Source organism: Lissotriton vulgaris, chromosome 9 (assembly GCF_964263255.1).
Source record: "Lissotriton vulgaris chromosome 9, aLisVul1.2, whole genome shotgun sequence".
Lineage (NCBI taxonomy): Eukaryota > Metazoa > Chordata > Amphibia > Caudata > Salamandridae > Lissotriton > Lissotriton vulgaris.
Window position 1 is genome coordinate 1193256683 of NC_141697.1, and position 20408 is coordinate 1193277090.

The 20408-nt window shown below is 43.1% G+C and overlaps 1 protein-coding gene across 1 annotated transcript in view; it reads right to left on the reverse strand.

Annotated features, from left to right (window-relative positions):
- The window catches only part of LOC147693022 (netrin-4-like), a 168887-nt gene that overhangs the window by 99759 nt on the left and 48720 nt on the right, over nt 1-20408 (reverse strand). Inside the window, exon 3 of the mRNA XM_086939264.1 lies at nt 13551-13677. Coding sequence (XP_086795390.1) covers nt 13551-13677 — 127 coding nt within the window. The remainder of the gene's footprint in view (nt 1-13550; nt 13678-20408) is intronic.

The window sequence follows — 20408 nt, forward strand, 5'->3', positions numbered from 1 at the left end:
CTTTCTAATATGCAGTGCCAAATGTTGTCGCTCATTCAGATACTGATGGACTCACTCTTCTTATACATGCTCTTTCCCTCAGACTATTACTCTTTGTCAGTGTTTGCCTCAGTCTTTCTCCAGCTCAGCCATTTGCTGCCATTCACTCACACACTTTCGCGCCATTCACTCACACACTTTCGCTTCATCACTCATTATCTCATTCAATCACCCTTCTCACTCACATACAATCATCCAGCCACTCCCTACCACACTCTCTTATTCACTCACTCTCAGACTCTTTCACCCTCCCAGTCACTCAATCATTTATGAACATACTTAAACACTCACATACTCACTCACATATTCACTCACGCCATTTCACTTTGCATCTCATTCTCTCTTTCAGTCGATTCCACTATCACTCTCTCTCTCAAAAATCCAACCATTCCCTCTGTAATTCACTTCCTCTTAGACTCTTTCACTCACCCAGTCATTTATCTAGTCATTCAGTTGGTTAGGAACATACTTAGACACTCACATACTCACTCACACACTCACTACCACTTCCTAACTGGCCCACTATTATGCTCATCTGTTAAAAGGAAATGGCGGTATACACCCCTGGCATGAAAACTCGCAATTGACAACTACAAAGGAGGGAGTGGAACAAATGTAGAGAGAGGAGTAGAACTACTGCAGTCCTAGATCAGGTAATATTGATTTCTGATGGATTGTGAGCGTTCAGATTAATATGTATTTTATTCAAGCACCATTCCATATTGTATAATTATTGACAATTTGAGAACATGAATTTCGCTTAATTTTTGAATAATGCAAAATGATGTACCATGAAACCATATCTACTTGAAGTAGATACCTTTCCTGATCTTGAAGAGATGAGATACAGGGTTTAGTTCTGTGGTAGAGGTGCACAGAGCAGCAGTAACTCACTTTACCTGAGCTGTCTTTGATTAGAAGAGAATAAGTATGACTAGAGTTCCCCTGTCATCTGCATTGTGTTGAGAACTTTGTGAAGGGAAAAGGATATGGATTGGACAGCTCACATTAATGTCCCTGCATGGCCCACCATTTCAAATCTAGATTGTATTGAACAAACAGTTGTCTCAGTTTTTCATTTTGTCTAGGAAATATACAGTGCCTAATTTGTAAAAGAATAAGTGCCCAGGCCTAATGTTTTGCAAAGAAGCCCGCGGCCAATGCTAACGAAGGTCGAAGTGCCGAATACGAAAGATGCTTTGCCTTGATTTCACTCAATCCTCTTTCATCCACCATCAAACACTCCCTGCCACTTTATTCCACTTTTGCAGGTTTTAATCCCTGGTTTCGGTCTTTCTCAGTGTTTTTCCGTCTTTCTCTTCCTCCTCCTTGTCTCCTTTCCATCTTGTGTGTTTTTCACTTCCTTGCTCTGGATCAAAGGCTCTTGACCTGAAATAAGTACCTGTTCCCAAAAAGGAGTGTCAGTGGGCCCAACCTGCAGTCACTGGCTCAAATTAACCATAGGAAGTATGTCAAATAATTTCAACAGTTTAAATTGAGGCTTTATAAATTTCCATTTCAGCTAAATTATTAAGTTGTGAATGTTTTCTTCAGTTATCCCTTTTGATGAATTTACCAGTTTTTTCAGAAAATTCCTTAAAGAATTGATTTGCAGACATGTCGCTTGAATTGATGAGTAAGAAAGATGTGAATAAAGTTTCAGGGGCGGCTCCTTCGTTGGAGCAGAGGAGCGTTGCCCCACTTAAATTACCCCTAAAAATGAAAAATAAAATGGTAATTCATTACCATTTTACTTTTCATCCTCCCTGAATTGAGCGTCAGAACGGGGGCGGAGCCACTGCTAAATGACAGCAGCAGGGAGGAGCATGGGTTGCACAACTTGAAACCTCTAATCCAGCTGTCTTTGGACACCTGGGTTAGAGTAAGTGCAGGCTTCTAGGGTGCTGGTGAGCGCCGAGTGAGGCCGCTCCCTCCAATTAGGGCGCTGCTCTCAGCATGAGAGCAACTCCAGGATTGGTGCCCACACCGTAGTATCCAGTTCCTCAGAAGAGGTCTGCAGCAGGGGACATTGGTTCAGGTAAGTTTTATTTTTAATATTAATAGTTACGCACGCGCGTACCCGCCCTCCCCAATAGACGCCAGCCACCACTGTAATGTTTTACTTATTTTGCTAAACAAAATCATCAAAACGTTAATTTGTAGGTTTTGCAAAAAACATTTTTGAAAATTTTGTCCTGCAATTATTTAATGGTGATGATGACGATGTGGATGAAGGTAATTTATAGTGCACATAGCTACTCCACGGAGTGTCCCGGCGCGAAAAGCAGAGGTCGAAAGGTGAATGACAATGGTTTGTCCTGCACAAAAAGTCAAGTTTTGAGCTTTTTCTTGAACACAGCAACGCCACTCACTGAGCGCAGTTCAAGAGGTAGCTGATTGCATGCAACTGAGCCCAGATTTATTTATTTATTTATTTATTTTACACATTTGTAGAGCGCTCTGTTACCCGGAGGTGTCCTGGCGCTGAAAGGATAGGCTGGTGTGAAGGAGCGTGCTTACAGAGTAAAGAGCCATGTTTTAAGTCCTCTTCTGAAGACCATCAGGTCCTGAGTTTGTCTGAGCACCAGAGGGAGTTTATTCCAGGCCTCTGCCGCTCCAAGGGAAAAGCTCCTACCACCCCAGCGAGCTTTTTTAGTTCTGGGGACTGTAACCAGGGCCAGTTGTCCTGACCTCAGAGTTCTTGCTGGTTTATGCCAGTGGAAAAGAGATTTCAGGTGCCTGGGACCTGTATCGTGGAGGGCCTTGAAAACCATGCATACCGCCTTGAAAGTGATTCTTTTACGGATGGGTAGCCAGTGTAATTTTACCAGATCTTGGGATACCGAGGAAAATTTGGGTGTGTCAGTGATTAGGCGGGCGGCTGCATTTTGCAGTAGTTGGAGTTTGTTGAGTACGCTCTGCTGGGCGTTTAGCATCAGGCTGTTGCAATAGTCTAGGCGTGAAAGCACTAGACCTGTGACAATGGTTTTCCTATGTTTCTTCTCCAAATATGGTAGAATTTTTCTGATGGTTTTAAGTGTAAAGTGGAGAGAGGAGGAGAGGGCATTCACCTGGGATTTGAAAGTCAGGGTGGAGTCCACCAGAATCCCGAGATTCTTCACTTTATCCACCGGCTCTGGGAGAGGTCACATTTCGTCTGGCCACCATCTCGGGGACCAGAAGTTATCTTTGGCACCAAAGAGCAGGACCTCGGTCTTTGAGGAGTTTAGCTTAAGGCAGCTTTGAGCCATCCAACGGCCTACTTCAGACATGCAGTTTCTAAATCTGTCTGCGGTGTTTTCAGTGTTGCCGGGAAGAAGGGACACCACAATCTGTGTGTCATCGGCGTATGCCGTGAGTTGAAAGCCGAACGATCGAATTACCGGGGCGAGGGTAGAGACATACACATTGAAAAGGGTTGGGCTTAAAGAAGACCCCTGGGGGACACCACAGGGAAGTACAAAAGGGCGTGATTCGTAGCTGCCCAGTGCCACTGTCTGGGATCTATCAGATAGGAAGGCTTGAAGGATTTTTAGCGCCTTTCCCTGAATTCCACAGGCCCTCAACCGGTCCACCAATAGTTTATGGTGGACCGTATCGAAGGCCGCAGAAAGGTCCAGTAGAATCAGGGCCGCTCTGCCCCCTGCATCCATCACCAGCCTGATATCTTCCATGGATTTAATCAGGGCGGATTCCGTACTGTGCTCCTCTCGAAATCCGTGCTGGGAGGAATCAAGTACATCTGCTGATTTTAAGAAGGAACTAAGTTGTGTGTTCAGGTAGCCTTCTATTATTTTGGCCGGGAGGGGGAGTCTGGCAATTGGGCGATAATTGTTCATCTCAGTGATGTCTAGATTGGGTTTTGTTAGCAAGGGTAGGATGGAGGCTTGCTTCCATCTTGAGGGGTATTCAGATAAGTGAAAGACCTTGCAACTGCTCTTGCCCGCTGAATTCTGGGGATTACTACCAAACGTTTGTCAGCAGATCTCAACTTTCTGGGAAGATTATAAAATCAAAATCTGGCTCTGAGATAAGAAGCCCCAGTTTGATACAGAGCACCATGCACTAGAACACGAACCATAAACCAAACTCTTTTCCTCATGGGCAGCAAGTATAAGGGGAGCAAATAGGGCAAGTTCTGTGTTCTCGCTGGCACATTTAACAGAAGGCGAGCAGCTGCCTTTTGGACCACTTGGAGCCTATCCAGCAGATGTTCTGGTAGTCCCAAGTATAAGGCATTGCCAAAATCTATTCTGGAGGTTATCAGAGCCTGAATGACCAATTTTTTTGCTGCAAAGGACAATAAGGGAAGACATTTATTTTGGGACTGCATGATGCCAAAACAGGTGACTGTCAAAGCTTTAACTTGAGGCTTAAGGGAGAAGCTGTTATGAAATGTAGTAATCCCCAGTTTGCCACTCTGGGGTCCTGGGGGGAAACACCCTCAACACATTCTATAGAATTTGTGATCTATTTGCCATAATTACCTTAAATTTGTGGAAGTAGTGTGTGCGAGATAGGTGGAATGCAAGGTGGAGATTCTCAGCAACCGGAAGTAGTAGGGTATGATACCTTCACTTCAAACCTGGCCTTAAATTTGACAGCTCCGGCCAGGAATCCTAGCCTTAAATGTGATGATTCTAGTCTTAAATATGACAGGTCTAGTCTTAAACTTCTGTCGGGAAATTTGACATCTCTGGCTGGAAACCCTGGCCTTAAATTTTGACAGGGCCTGGGCGCAGGCTGGTGGCCTTAAACAGGCCTGGTTTTAAAAGGGGGGTGACATGTAGGGATATTCCCAAGAAGTAACAGGTATGGATGCAAAACATGAGGCAATTGTGTATATGTTTAAAAGTGCATAGGAAAGTGCGTGCATGTAGGCTGGAAATGTCTGTGCATGTTTAAAACTGGGGTGTGTATATGTTTTAAAAGTGTATAGGAAAGTGCGTGCATGTAGGCTGGAAATGTCTGTGCATGTTTAAAACTGGGGGTTGCAGACAGCTGCTGAGCAGGCCTAAGTCCCCAGCCCCAGTGTGTGGAAGGTGCTTTTTTATGTTTGAAAAAAGGGTCTTTCTGTAGAAGTAACTGATTGTAACAGGGGCGCTTTAAATGTAGTTGTGGGGAAACACATAGGATGTTTTAAAAAGCACAAACCAGGGTCTTTCTGTAGAAGTAACTGATTGTAAAAGGGGAGCTTTAAATGTAGTTGTTGGGAAACACATAGGATGTTTTAAAAAGCACAAACCAGGTTCACTTTTCCCAGGAAGGCTTGGGCCTGTTATAAAATAATAAACCACAGCAACCCTGAGCTTTGAGATGTTAAAAAAGACAGATGTCGTGTAGAGGCAAATCTTCCCATGAGAACCTGAAACAGGGTGCCAACTGTTAGGATGTAATTCACACACCCCCAAAGCCCCATGTCCCATACGTGACATGCTGGCAGGAATTTTGACAGTTTAGGCCCAAACTTGATGACTCTGGCTGGAAAGATGTCAGTTTAGGCCCAAACTTGATGACTCTGGCTGCAAAGATGACATGTGATGGGTTTAATGCTGGGACAAGAGCCTGTTCCCGGGGGTCCCACCTTCCCAGGAGCAGGACCAAACAGCTTTAACATATGAGGCCCATTATAAAAGTGTCTAGAAGATTTAGATATGTTTGCGATGGCCACCCCAGCACCGGCTCAGCACAGATAGACCAAGAGTTTAAGTAACAGATGTATACAGCATAAACTGTACAAGGATAGAAAAGGTTCCCTTTAAGGAACACTGCCCAAACACCCATTGAAAAAAACAATTGGGAGCGACATGCGTGGATTGTTCTGCACCTTATGGATTTCCTGCACCAACAACCCATTCAAAAAACTTTGGGAGTGACTGGCCTGGATTGTTTTTTGCTGCACTTTGAGGATTTCTGCACCAACAAGCCCTTCAACACCCTTGGGGAGCGAGTGGATTGTCTTGGAGTCACAGCGCCAACCCTTGGATCTTAAGGCAAGAATGGACCTGAGCAACTTCTCCTAAAATGAAGCCGCCTGTGACAATTTAAGGAAGGTAAATAAAGCATGGCGCAAGGATGTATGTGTATGTGGTATTTAAAGTATACAAAACTGTAGTTTTGAAAATGCTAAATAGTACTTTGTAAACTGTTAATGTTTAAGGCGCTGCAACATGTTTAATGTGAATAATGGTGCCAATGAAGTTTTTTACAAGACGTGAAATGTAATGTAAATATATTTAAAAAGAATAAAGGTGATGTTGAAGGTTTGAGTTTAAAGCTATGTGTGTATGTATTTAATGTTAATAGAGGAGGTGTTGTTGGGCTGGCGCAGAGTTTGCAGTGTTTGTATTTAAGGGGCATAATGTTGTAGGCCTTAGGAGGGTACATGCAGAGGGGGAAACGTGTATTTTACAGAGCATAGAAACATTTTACCAGGATGCTGAACATTTAATGCTAATAAATGTTAAAGGCTTTGAGGTGTTGGTATTGCAAGCTTACCAGAGGGTCTTTAAATAATATACATTGCATACATATGAAAATAAATAATGCATTGTTGTACTCACCAAGCCGTTGTTTTGAGGGTGTGAAGTATGGGTCTGGATCCTTAAAAGAGAGTCTGCATGGGGTCCTTCAGTATGCGTGGCGCTGAGGGGGCTCTGGGGGTGGGCTCCATGGTCCTGGGGTTTAGGGGTATGAGGCCCTTTTAAAATAAGCCCGAGCCCGCTTCTCCATGGCGCTGCTCGGGGGGAGGGGGGAGGGGGGCGGGTGATGTGTTCCTGGTGTCCTCGTGGCTCCTGGGGCCCTTGAGCTGCTTATTTTATTTTACAAACAAATGCCCCACGAGCCCGCTTGCGGCAGGCGCTGCTCGGGGGGTGCGAGGGTCCTGGTGTCCTGGGGCTCAGGGCCCCGAATGCCGCTCTGTGTTGCATTTTTTTTAAAAAATGCCCCCGAGCCCGCTTGCACAAGGTGCTGCTCGGGGGTGTTGTGGGGGCTGGCTCTGTGTGTCCCGGGGCCTCCGTGGCCCGAGTTTTGCCGCTTTTTCTTTCTAAAATGCCCCCGAACCCGCTTGCAGATGGCGCTGCTCGGGGGTGTTGTGAGGCTGTCTCCGGGGTCGTGCTGGTCCTCTGCAGGGTCCTGGGGCATTCCCAAACAGCCCACGTGGATCCCTCGGGTCAGCGGCGGCATGGCGGCTGAGTGCTTCGCCGGGGCTGCTGCGCAAGGCCTGCACCAACTCATCACTGACGGGGCGGGCCTTGCACAGCAGTCTTGTGTAAGTTACATTTATTTATGCGCTTTTATATAGCGCGGACTTTACCCGAAGGCGTCAGAGCGCTTCACAAAAGGAACAGAAAAATTACAAATGTTGAAAAAAACAAGGCCCAAGCCTTCCTGGGAAAAGTGAACCTGGTTTGTGCTTTTTAAAACATCCTATGTGTTTCCCAACAACTACATTTAAAGCTCCCCTTTTACAATCAGTTACTTCTACAGAAAGACCCTGGTTTGTGCTTTTTAAAACATCCTATGTGTTTCCCCACAACTACATTTAAAGCGCCCCTGTTACAATCAGTTACTTCTACAGAAAGACCCTTTTTTCAAACATAAAAAAACACCTTCCACACACTGGGGCTGGGGACTCAGGCCTGCTCAGCAGCTGTCTGCAACCCCCAGTTTTAAACATGCACAGACATTTCCAGCCTACATGCACGCACTTTCCTATACACTTTTAAAACATATACAGACCCCAGTTTTAAACATGCACAGACATTTCCAGCCTACATGCACCCACTTTCCTATGCACTTTTAAACATATACACAATTGCCTCATGTTTTGCATCCATACCTGTTACTTCTTGGGAATATCCCTACATGTCACCCCCCTTTTAAAACCAGGCCTGTTTAAGGCCACCAGCCTGCGCCCAGGCCCTGTCAAAATTTAAGGCCAGGGTTTCCAGCCAGAGATGTCAAATTACCCGACAGAAGTTTAAGACTAGACCTGTCATATTTAAGACTAGAATCATCACATTTAAGGCTAGGATTCCTGGCCGGAGCTGTCAAATTTAAGGCCAGGTTTGAAGTGAAGGTATCATACCCTACTACTGGTATGCCCTACTTGCTTTAAGCAGGTGTCGAATTGAAGCAGTAGCTTCCTGTGGGGATTCAGATAGGAGCCTATGAGAGCCAGTGGTGGAAAAGGAAGAATCATTTTGCCAAAGAAAAAGCTTGGTAGGAACCGTGGGACAAGTCTTGGCTTTTAATACAGCCAAAGTCTATTGTGAATGTACTGCCCATAATTGCTGCCAGGTAAAAAATCAGTTCTTGTGTTTCCACACCTGAGAAGGCCGGGTGCAGGAACACCAGGCTATTCGTGATCAGGCACTACCTGAACCACAACAACATGCTGAGCTCTCTTTTCATTAGGAACAACAGTGTATCCCATTTCATTAACCTGGGGGCATGTGCAACCCAACTTATCTATTTAACCCGTTTAGCGCGGTGCAAAATCCACCGCGCTGCGGGCGTTCTATTGTGCAGGGTAGTGCTCGCGACAGCCGTTGGCCGACGGCAGCAATTAACGGGTTAAATTACATTATCTGTTTATTTATCATTCAACCAATGGGCAGTTCGGAGACCATGTGGCTGAGTTCTCTGTCTCCATTTGCCATTTAACAATTCTCTACCCTCATTACTTTTTATTGCTCTCCATCTTTTCTTGTCCAGTTGATTTGATCCACGGTCACTACACTTAGGTAATGCTTGTATAAAATTGCGTCCGACCCTGAGGAATCCTTTCATTTGTAAGTTGAAACAGAGTTTCATTGTGTATGTTTAGTTAAATAAAAAAATTGATATAGGTTAATGTAAAATGATTAAAGACTGATTTTTTTTAAAAAATGCGGTAAGGGCTAAAAGCAACAGGGAACAAACCACTTATTCAACTTCTGAAGAGAAACACAGGTGAACTTGACATTTTTCAACATAATAATTATCTTGTACATATTTCACCTAGCAAAAACTTTTACCTTTTAAAACATTAACTAAAAAAGGCAGCTAGCTATTTATTTGTCTTTTTTTAATTACTTGAATTAATCAAAAGTTATTTAAAAAAGTTTTTCATAATCATCACATATTCAGTACAAGTCAAAGGAGTATGTGCAAGCACACATGCAGGTATTTCATTAATATGGTGGTTTTAAAATCTCTTTCTATATAATATAATAGCAAAGTTACACAGCAGGGTAATCCTGAATGAAAATGGTGTATATATTAATGTTTAAGCAATGTTAATGATGTCATAGATAAGCATATAACTTATGGGATATAGTAGTAAGCAATCCTCAAATTGTTGTTTAATCAATGTAAAAAGCGGAGCTAATATGCCCATTATTGTTTGTCTAGATTGTTTGAATCTAGTATGCACACACTCTCTAAAGTTTGAAAGCAAAGCAATCTAATTACAATAATATGTTAAAGCATTTAAAATGTAGAAAATAAACATTACCACAAATTAAAATGATACATACAAAAAAAACCAAGCTAAAAGATCCACATACGGAAACAAATATTTATAAAGACCAATCCGAGCATAGACCTAAAACCAGTCCATTGATCTTTGGCAAACCAATGACTTTGCCTCATATCAATCTTTTATCACATCAAGAAAGGGGATTGGGGCTTTAAGTGCCGCACCACACGTCAGATTCCCAACAGTTACTCAAAGCAAGGGTGCGAATGGTCTGGGCTACAACCCCCTAGAACCCAATTTAGAACAAATGAATTTGTTCTGTATATCTATTTACACAAGTTGACCTCGCACACCAAAAGGCTGTATAGCAAACACAATGTTAGTATTCAATCAACATTCATGTTATAACTACGGTAAAGTCAAACTGTTCTCCCAAGGAATTGGTACAAGTCAATTTTTCTTCGTTATGTTCTCTTTATTGATTGAAACACTCGCAGATAAAAAATAGCCAACGCGTTTCGTCCGAGACCGGACTTCTTCAGGGCTTTGCGCAGTGCGTTCCTATATTAATGGTCTCATCCGTCCTGGCCGGTGTACAGATAGTCAGATTTATAATTAAAAAGTTCGCGGATTTAATTATACATCCTTTCATATATGGATCCAGTAAAGAGTAGCAAGAGATCAACAGGTAACGCCTTAAATTCGGCGAGTCCGTCGTGTGTGTGTGCGGTCGTCTGGTATCCGGATTCATATCAATCTTTTAAAGTAAATTGTTGTGTCAACAACTATAAATCTCTTCTAAAATTGGTGTGATACAATCATATGAAGAGTCCAGATCGGGATCGAACAATTAGTTCCAACTGGATGTTCAGATATTGAAATTGGCCTCCTTATGTTTAACTCCCTGGGGAACTTTATACATGATTGCCAAATTCATAGCCCAATAGAAAAAAAGAATTGCATTCATTTAAATATGTAACTAGGGGTAATTCAGCATAACTTAATCACTCAGAATCATTTAAAAATTCCATGAGAGTATGTCTAATTCTGCGAGATGAGTAATTCTGCCTTTAGCGCTATTTCTTAATGTAAAAATGCCTCTCTTGCATCCAAAATGGGCACAGGATTGCATTTTGCTCTAGGAAATAATGCTAAATGTGACAGAAAACTAGTAGCAAGTGCAAGGAGGCACTCTGGAAATGTGTCTTGGGGTAAGATTGTCACCCAATTTACCCCCTGCATCTTCCAAAATGGGCGCAAGTATGCCTTTTGTGCTAAGAGATAGCGTTAAATGTGCTGTTGGTGAAGACTTTTACCCCCAACTTGCTCCCGTCATTTAGCACCACTCTCTTAGCGCCAAATGCGCCCACTCATCCAAATGGGCACGAGGATGCTTTTTGCGTCAAATGGCGCTAAATGCAGCAGAACACAAATGGCAAGCATGAGCGGCCACTCGCAGGTTCTCGCACTTGCTAAATTTATGGTAACATTATTTTCCCCCAAATTAATTTTAATTACGCAAGCATGTGTAATCGCATTATTATTAGTAATTCCCCGTCAAAGGGTAAAGTTGAATTACGGAAATTACTCCAGTTACACCAGCGTAATTAAAATTATGCCCGAGTCTACATGTAACTCAAGAGATAGTTTAGCTGTATGATCTTTTTGATAAACACACAGGTATTTATTAATTTAAGGATTTTCATAGTTTGGGAGACAGCAATGTAATTTGTTAGGAGACAGCAATGTAATTTGTTAGTTAAAGAGATGTTTATGAGGTCAGGGCATTGGCTTGCAGACGATCATTAGATTTGTATCTATGCTTTGTTTTTAGAGAAAAGTATATATTTTATGTGTTTCATTTATATGTTTTTAAATTTGTGTTTGTTTAAAATGTTTGAAATATTTTAACTTTATTTACTATTTATTTTATTCGAACTCATTTGCTTTATTTGTTTTTGTATGATGTTATTTTTTTCAATCAGAAGTTATTATCTTTCCGTGAAACATTGTGAATACTTATAATTATTTATGAACAAATTCAATCATATCTTTTTTAATTTGTTGTTATTGTTGCGATGTTAATGTATATTGCTTTAATTTGGAATTACTGTAATGTACAATTAGTTTCTTAAAATATTATTATATAATAGAAGACCTCCGAAATACAATTATGTTAATGAACTGCCATTATTTTTGTCCCTGAATACGTGCATTTACTGTGCACATAGGAGTTCTTTTTAAATTGATGGAGATGAGCTGTATTTCACATTATCATGGCCATAATCTTCAATTATCAAGAATGAAAAAGGAGTGGTGATCTACTAACCTCAGATTCATATAAAAATATTAATTTAACTAAGTGTGTTTGAAGAGCAATTCATTTGAGCTTTACAAATAACTAATGTAAATGTCAAGGGCTGGTCTGCAGAGCGATGGCTTCTGGTACATTTTGACGTAAAGGTAGGTCCTGATGCCTTTAGCCACAACCCTAGGATCCAGGTCTTAAAAAGCTAAGAGGTGCCTTCTATTTAACATATGCAATTCCATCATCTTTATTAATATTGTATAGTTTAATGAGTTATCATATTGTCTATTTTTTCATTCCTGCTTCTGTTCATGTTTTTCTTTAATATTCAATAAACTCAAACTAAAAAAAAAAAGCTAAGAGGTGAAGCTGAAGGAAAAATATGGAGAAAGGAAAAATGTGTGATCCTTATAAATAAACTACCAAATAAACAGGACAGATGACAAGATGACCAGGAGTCTCTAAGGTGAAATTCAAGGCTGAACAGGGAAGAGCTGAGCAAGAAGAAACCAAGGAGTCCAACGAGCAAGCAACAAGCCTGGAAGCAATTGTGACACAAGAAGAACTTGTTCTGGTTCACCGTGTTCCTTGGGAAGCGCTAACAAACTAACGCAGCTTCATGGAACCCCTTCCAACAAAGAAAATATGGCCTGGAATAGTTGACTGCCGGTTTATTTCAAAAACAAAATTATGTTTTGCAGACTAATTTCTGACAATCACTGTAGTGGCACCACAACAAAAACACAAAAGAACTAATCGACTGTGTGAAGCTTTTCAGAGATGCCGCACACCAAGCGAGTCGACTCACCCAAGAAGCCCTTGCGTGACCTAGCATAGAGTTAGAAGTGAATGCCAGAGAAAGGACTCAGCCTGATCTGCCCCTGTGTCCTCCAGCAAGGCCACTGTCTGCCTAAACCCCACCCCTGCAGGCAGAAGGCATGGGCGTGCTCCACCAGGGCAACACAGCCCGCGGCTCAGAGCGGTGCAGCCGCTGAAAAGGTACCCAGCAGCTTAACTCGAAAGATACAATTGTTGTCCAAATTCTAAATAATTTGTTCGTTTTGATGCAGAGGTTACACATTGTGTCTTTGGAAGGATTGCTCACCGACTTTTCAGTGAAAAGAGAGGACACAATGAAACACCAGTGCCATCTCTCACATGAGATTGTCATCCCTTGTGCTATACAGAGTAGGAAGGGCGAACACAGCCATAGTTACCAGGATATGAAAGGAGCCTTTCAAGTCAGCAAACACAGTGCAAAGCATGGGAACATGTCTACAGAGTTTTGCTATAGATAGACTATACACAAACCATGACCATCTTTTACATTGAAAAATCCCTTCTAGTCATTAGTGTTCATAATTAACTCCATACAGGAAGTCAACTTCATTAAAGGCGCCTTGAGGTGGAGCTGGTAGGTTGGCATTTCCAAAAGGCATGTGTCTCCATTTGTTCACAATATTATACTTAAACCACTACTTTATGAGCTACTTGGTGCAGCCTCCAACACCTGATTTAACGTTTCTAATTTCTAGTAGATTTTAACTAATTGCTTAGGTAAACAGAAGTGCACAGACTGACAGAACACTTACATTAACTTCCTGCAGTGTATTCTGTGCAAATGAACAGCCCAGTTAAGCTACAAGTGTCCTCTTAGCAGAGAATTTAAGCAGGCATGGCATCATCTTTGAGACAGTGGATGAACAATAACTATAGAAGGGAAGAAGTGATCCAACGTACTTTGGCATTCATTGGGCTCCCCAGTTTTTCCATCGCCGGGTTTCCACGGCAGGTCGTTGTACAGGGGTGCACACCTCTCGCAGTGATCTCCCGCTGTGTTGTGCTGGCACACACACTTTCCATGGACCTGTCAGAGGAAAACAAGCATTTAAACAACTGGACCGAAGTAAACAGTAGCACATTATGCATCTTAGAAACAGACCAGTATGTGGTTGAGCTCCAGCTCAGAACCGTTCAATGCCTGAACTAGAACATTTAATGCATTCTTGGTTATTCAATATCGGGCATAACTATTTTTCCAACATGGCAATGAACAGCGGTCGACAATTTACTCACTAGTCCACATCCTCTCTTTCAGTGTTAAACACCATATAAACCTAACATTTACTATGCATTTAAACCTAACTATTGGCATGTGATGTATAATCATGCTAATATGAGGCCCAGACTATCTATGCAAACTGTTCATTCCCACCATAAAACCATACAGTCAGATCCTAAATTGCAGATATATCAACACACAGATAACAGGATGACTCCTACAATATTAGGTACCAGAAGACTGAAGCATCCTCCTTGCAGACCCATGAGGTAAAATCAAACACTTACATGTGTGCAAGAAACACAGAACTATTCTCTTCCATCAAGGCTCAACCCAGCAACTATGGGCCCGATTCACAGAACTAACTTAAGACAAAATCCTAAACGTACTACTTCTGGTATTCACAGAAGTTAGGATTTTGTCTGAAGTTTGTCTTAAGACAGACTTAAGACAGACTTAAGACAAAATCCTAACTTAAGTCTGTTTTAAGTCTGTCTTAAGACAAACGTAAGACAAAATCTTAACTTCTGTGAATACCAAAAGTAGTAAGTTTAGGATTTTGTCTTAAGTTAGTTCTGTGAATCGGGCCCTATGCGTCTAACTCCAGATGCCCTTGTTACTACACCTTGTAAATGTACCACTACTTGGGTACTGATGTAAAATAACTAGACCATGTTGGAATTATTTGCTTCTCCGCAATGCCCCTATTTGATACGTCTGTATCAGTGTGCATGCTCTAAGCATTTCTTATAGAGTAAATCTTCTATAATAATTTGTAAACAAGATTCCTCTCCTGCAGCTTCCAAGAATCCTTGTAAAACTCCTATTAATTTTCTCATCAAGAACATATCCAATGTCCCAGCAAGGCATCTCCAGCATCTCAGATCAGGTTCTCAACATGACTTCTGTTTTCTCAGCTCTCTCTCTATTTCACTCACTCTTTTATCTTGTCTCTATCAGCGAGGAATATGCCAGTCTTTTGCCAATCACAGGTTTTAAAGATTGCCTATTTTCTTCTTGGATGGACACAGATTGCATGGGCACTGAGGTCACACCTGTGGCCTGCATTAGCAACTATTTTCGTGCACCATCAATTGAACCCAGGGAGCAATTCATTACCTGACATCATTTCAGGTCAAGCAAAACCACCTATAGTCCTGGGTGATTATCAATCACTTGTTGAACATCCTTGCCTATTTCTATTCTGGAAAGAATGGTGGTCACCTAACTTCATGACTGTTCTAACGTCGCCCATACATATTTAGCCTTTTCCATGCTCATGACGAGACCAGACCATCATGAGTCACAGTTGAGCTGTGCTCATGATGACCTGGTGTTGTCATAACGGCGGCGCTCCGCCCACGCACGGTTAATTCCCCGTCTGTGCGGGCAAATTAATCAGTGGGCGGGGTCGTGACGAGACCAGGCCGCCAGGAGCGCAGCTCCACCATGACTCATTACGACCTGGTCTCGTCACGAGCACCGTGGCGCCGCGCTTACCCCTGCCTCCCCACACCGTGGGGGCATAACCCCCGCAGGGATGGGGTTAAGGGTACATGCTTTATGGTGGGATCAGTCACTCCAATCACTGCTGATGTGTTTGCAGGTGCAATAAAGTGCCCTTATGCTTCTTCCTCTTCGGTGCATGTGCATATCTGCACATGTACTCTAGAGAGCAGGGTGGCAAATGGCAGGAGATCTGAACTTGTCCATATAGCAGCATCCAGCTGGCTAGCAATATCAAGGTGGCATGGAGTGGGTACTGAATGGTCCTTCAGAGCCACACACGGCTTCCAGCACTTGAAAACCCTAAATCGTGAATTAAATAAAATATTTGATTTGTGTATTTGCTTGATAAATGCTTATTTCTGTATTGTTTTGTTGATCAAATAATCGAAAATGCTTAGTCTCGGGACCCTCATACCAGTAAGACTCAGTGGGGGTCCCGGATTTCAATATTGATTCAGTGGGGGTCCCCAGATTTCAATAATGATTCAGTGGGGGTCCCTGGGTTCTAGTAATGATTCAGTGGGGGTCCCCAGATTTCAATAATGATTCAGTGGGGGTCCCTGGGTTCTAGTAATGATTCACTGAGGGTCCACAGAAGTCAAAAGGTTAAGAACCACTGCTGTAGAGTGCATTATTTAACTGCAGTGTTCTAAAAAAATTGAGTGGAGAACCTGATCTAATCCCCGAAAAGATCGATGCATCGCTGTTGAGGCTAGTGGAGGGCTGCGTTTGGTTACTGTTGCTGTCCTGGATGTTATAAAGCACGAAAACAGACCATGTGGCAATTGTGAGGAACTTATTTGCAGACTTAAGTTCAATATTGGTGCAAAAATAAGCTGGTTCGTGAGTTTAATGTTGTGATTTTCTGAACGCGGATTCCCACTCTGAAAAAGATGAGCGAATGAACTTGCACAGGTGAATAAATGTTCCAGAAATTTCGTGGAAGAGTTTTTCTTCCACAAGTGTTTGTCATTATCCATTTCATCCAGTGCCCATATCAACAGTAAAGATGGTTGGATAGTTACTCATGTCAAGGACAGTAATTATTCTTAGTTCAGGGTCGAACAGGAAGGGAATACTCCCAACACTGGTGAGAAGTGTTTTTCTGCAGGGAAGACTATGCTCCCTATAGAGTTAAATACAAATTCAATTTTACTAGAATTGTATACTTCACCACTCCATTTATAGAGGGGATTTACACAAACAACACTGTTTCTGATGTGCTCACTACTCCTGGAATGCGCTCCTGGAAACTCGACTTGCTCAGCTTCCCAGGCTCTCTGTGGACTCTCTTGTGAATTCCAAAAAAAGGCAAACTTTTCTGCCAAATGTAAGCAGAAACTCACGGGACTACATTTTTGAATTTGTGAATCATGTCCTGGAAGCCATTCAGATCCACCAGGGCATAGAAGCAGAAATCAGCATCTTTGTAACATGTCCACCTACAGATGTAGGAACCGAAGCTCCTCTGAGGTTCTCCTGTGAGACCTGGTCCCAGATTTCCTTTGTCATCAAAATCTCGTCCACGTTCTGCATTCTTTATAAAGGCACTATAAACTCTCCTTTTACAGAGTTTATAGTGCCTCTGGTGCCTAGAAACATTGAAGTTTGCAAACTGCACAGTAAAGTTACACACAATTAAAACGCGAAAAAACTGTCAAACAAGATTACAACTGATGACCAATCCACGGGTCTTTGAAATGCATTTTAACTGACAGCGCACATTAACAAAGATGCTGACACCATCACCTATGTTAGAAAAAATCAAGCCCCTCATTCCCTAGATCCGTCATTTCTCGGCCTCTCCTGGAGCCCGCCCAGGGCACCTGCAGTGGCTGATGCCAAGGCTCGACTGTGGCCAGCTGGCAGAGCTGGTGAACGGATGACCGCCCACTTCCGGTAGAATGAGGCCAGGCGCCCGGGTGTGCTCGGCTTTGCCTTTCACTCTCACTCTCATAGTCGCTGATCAATGGGTACTCAACAGCACTGGGCATGATCAGTTTCAAAGCAGAGCACCAGAGCTGCCAGAACTTTCTGCATATTTACCACGCATGCTCAGTGGCACTGTCTGATCACTTGTGATTGGAAAAGAGCATATATTTACATATGAAGTAAAGCACCCCCTGTGTACATTTCAAGGATATTCCAAGCCACCGAGGCACCCCCTGACCATTTGAACACGGCCGAAAGCTGAATTCCTTCATAAAGTCTTGGAAGTCCAAGGCGGCTTGCAGTACCTTTATGCTGTAAGCCAGGCAGTGCTTTATTCCTTAAAATGCATGGTCACACCATCTCCCTTTCCACAAATCGCATAAGTGCTTGGTGTGTTGGTCTTTCGTATAAAAGAGACAGGATGTTTGCCGACATGAGGAATAAAAGTAGCATCTGTAGTGCACAATTAAACACACCAAAACGCAATTAGAAATTTGTTGCAAAATGATATTAAAGTCAGTTTAATAAACACCAGAAAAAACAATATGTAGAAACCTGCAGAGAAATTAACTGTACTATAATTAACTAAAGGAAGGCATAAACATTTTGACATAAATATCTCCGTTCTGCTGATCACTATTCATCTAGAAAAAGAGAGCAAAAAACGGAACAATCTGGTTTCGTTTTCACTGATGAAACTGCTGCTTAAAATGTGCTCCATAACCTGCCTTTCAGCCTAGACTTTATGGAGGGGCTGCATCTTAAAGTTAATATCAGTAAAACGTTTGTTATGTCCTCTAGCTTTAACCCGTTTACCGCGGTGCAAAATCCGTTGTGGTGTGGGCATTCCATTAGGTGGGCGGGGCTGCGTCGGTCAACGGTCGTGCGCAGCACCAGGGAGGGAGTGGGCCGACGCGAGCACGAAACGGGTTAAATGAACTGTTAATTCAGAAAAAGGTTTTGGCTACCTAACCCATTCAAGCTAGAAACAACTTTAGTTATCTTGTATGGTCTTCAACAACACTGGGTCTTGGTACCCAGAAACATCGAGTATGCAAGGAGTATTACGGCCCTTTTCCGATTTGCTGTTAAATTAGACAGGAGGCCAGTACACCATATGGTAGCGATTTATCAGGCGAAATGCCTAAGTGTTGCCACCTATAGGGTCGGAGTTTGGGGCTTCATCAAAGCTATTGGGCTACAATTAACTGAAAACAGGTTCCCCGATCACTTGCTTTCCCTCCCCAATGTACAGCTACTTTTATTTGTCTGAAGGAGGTAGGGCTAATCCCTTCGGAGGATACATTTTAAACTCACCTTCATATGTTGTGGCGACAAGTCTGGTCTAATGAAGCGCCTAGAGACCGGTGGTAGTTGTGCGCTATATAAGTGTTATTAACATAAAATAACATATCACTGACACTTAATAGATCGATCATTGAAGACCTGTCTGTCATTGGATCAGAGTATGGAAGTCCCTTGGTTGAGGGAGGTTAAGGATATAGCCTCGGCTTTGTCCAGACCAGTTCTGTTTGACAATCCTCCATTCTTCTTCTCCCTCAACAAAAGGACACTGAGTGACGTGTGCTATCCATTGCGCGGGGCAGCAAGGTGGGATAACGTAAGAACTCTATGCCTAAGTTATAGCCTATTGATGAACCACAGCCATTCTTGCTACTCACCACCCAGCATCACTGGAATTTCCTCCTTCTGAGGTTTAGACTTAATTTATTTAATCAGTTAGTTAGTTGCTTTCGCCCAGTGTAACAACTGAGAGCATGTCCTTGGTCCCTGTCCCTCTGATTTGATTTCAGCACAAAGTATCTTACATGTAAAGTTTTTTGCAGTTTCTATGCTAAACCTAGACCATGTGCCATCAAAGTCCTTTTGAATACATTTTCTTTAAGACATTGCATGCAGGCACTTTACTTCCTTCAACGTTTAGAAATTAACGGAAAAATAGCAGTTATATATACTTACCTCTGATCAGTAACAAAGATTAGAAGGAATCTGGGGTCTAGCACAGAAGATCCCTTTGGGCCTTCCCATGATCCATGATAACACAAGGTTGGACCACATAGTGGATTTTCCTTCCCATGCCATGTTCATATTATTGCACTTGTGTGCAGGGCCTCTTGTCCAGGAGGGTTTCCATCTTTGAATCTGCACTTTGTCCCTTAGACTTGAGTTTCGACAAGCTTTGGCTCTCTACGAGTTTTACCCAATTTTTATGTATTGCACTGTCAGCTCTTTAGTTATTTGATGCCTCTAACCACACGTCTTCGCATAGGACAGTGGTCTCTTTTTTTATGTCTGAGAGTCTGGTCACAGGCCCTGTGATATAGTCCACATACTAAGCCCGCTAAGTTGGAGGATCCCAGCTAATGTCTGGTTGACACCTTCAATCAATCAATCAAAGACATTTATAGAGCGCACTACTTACCCGTAGGGTATCAAGGCGCTTGGGGGGGAGGGGTGGGGGGTGCCGTTACTGCTCGAACGGCCAGGTCTTGAGCTTCTTCCTGAAGGAGAGGTGGTCTTGGGTCAAGCGCAGGTCGGGAGTGAGGGAGTTCCAGGTCTTGGCGGCCAGGTAGGAGAAGGACCTTCCTCCTGTTGTCGCTCTTCGGATGCGGGGGACGGCGGCGAGGGCGTGGTTGGCTGATCGGAGGTGGCGTTTGGGAGCGTAGAAGTTGACTCGGTTGTTGAGGTAGCTCGGGCCTTGATCGTGTAGGGCTTTGTGTGCGTGGGTGAGGAGACGGAAGGTGATTCTTTTGTTGACGGGGAGCCAGTGCAGGTCTCTCAGGTGTCCGGAGATGTGGCTGGTTCGTGGGATGTCGAGGATGAGTCTGGCTGAGGCGTTCTGGATCCGCTGGAGTCTCTTCTGGAGCTTGGCGGTGGTACCGGCGTAGAGGGCGTTGCCGTAGTCCAGTCGGCTGGTGACGAGGGCCTGGGTGACGGTCTTCCTGGTCTCGGTGGGGATCCACCAGAAGATCTTCCGTAGCATGCGTAGGTGTGACCTACTTCTAGGACACCCCCGCGCCGCACGGCCACCAGCTGCTGCGTGTGCCTCCCCGCCTTCTGCCTCGGCTCTGCCG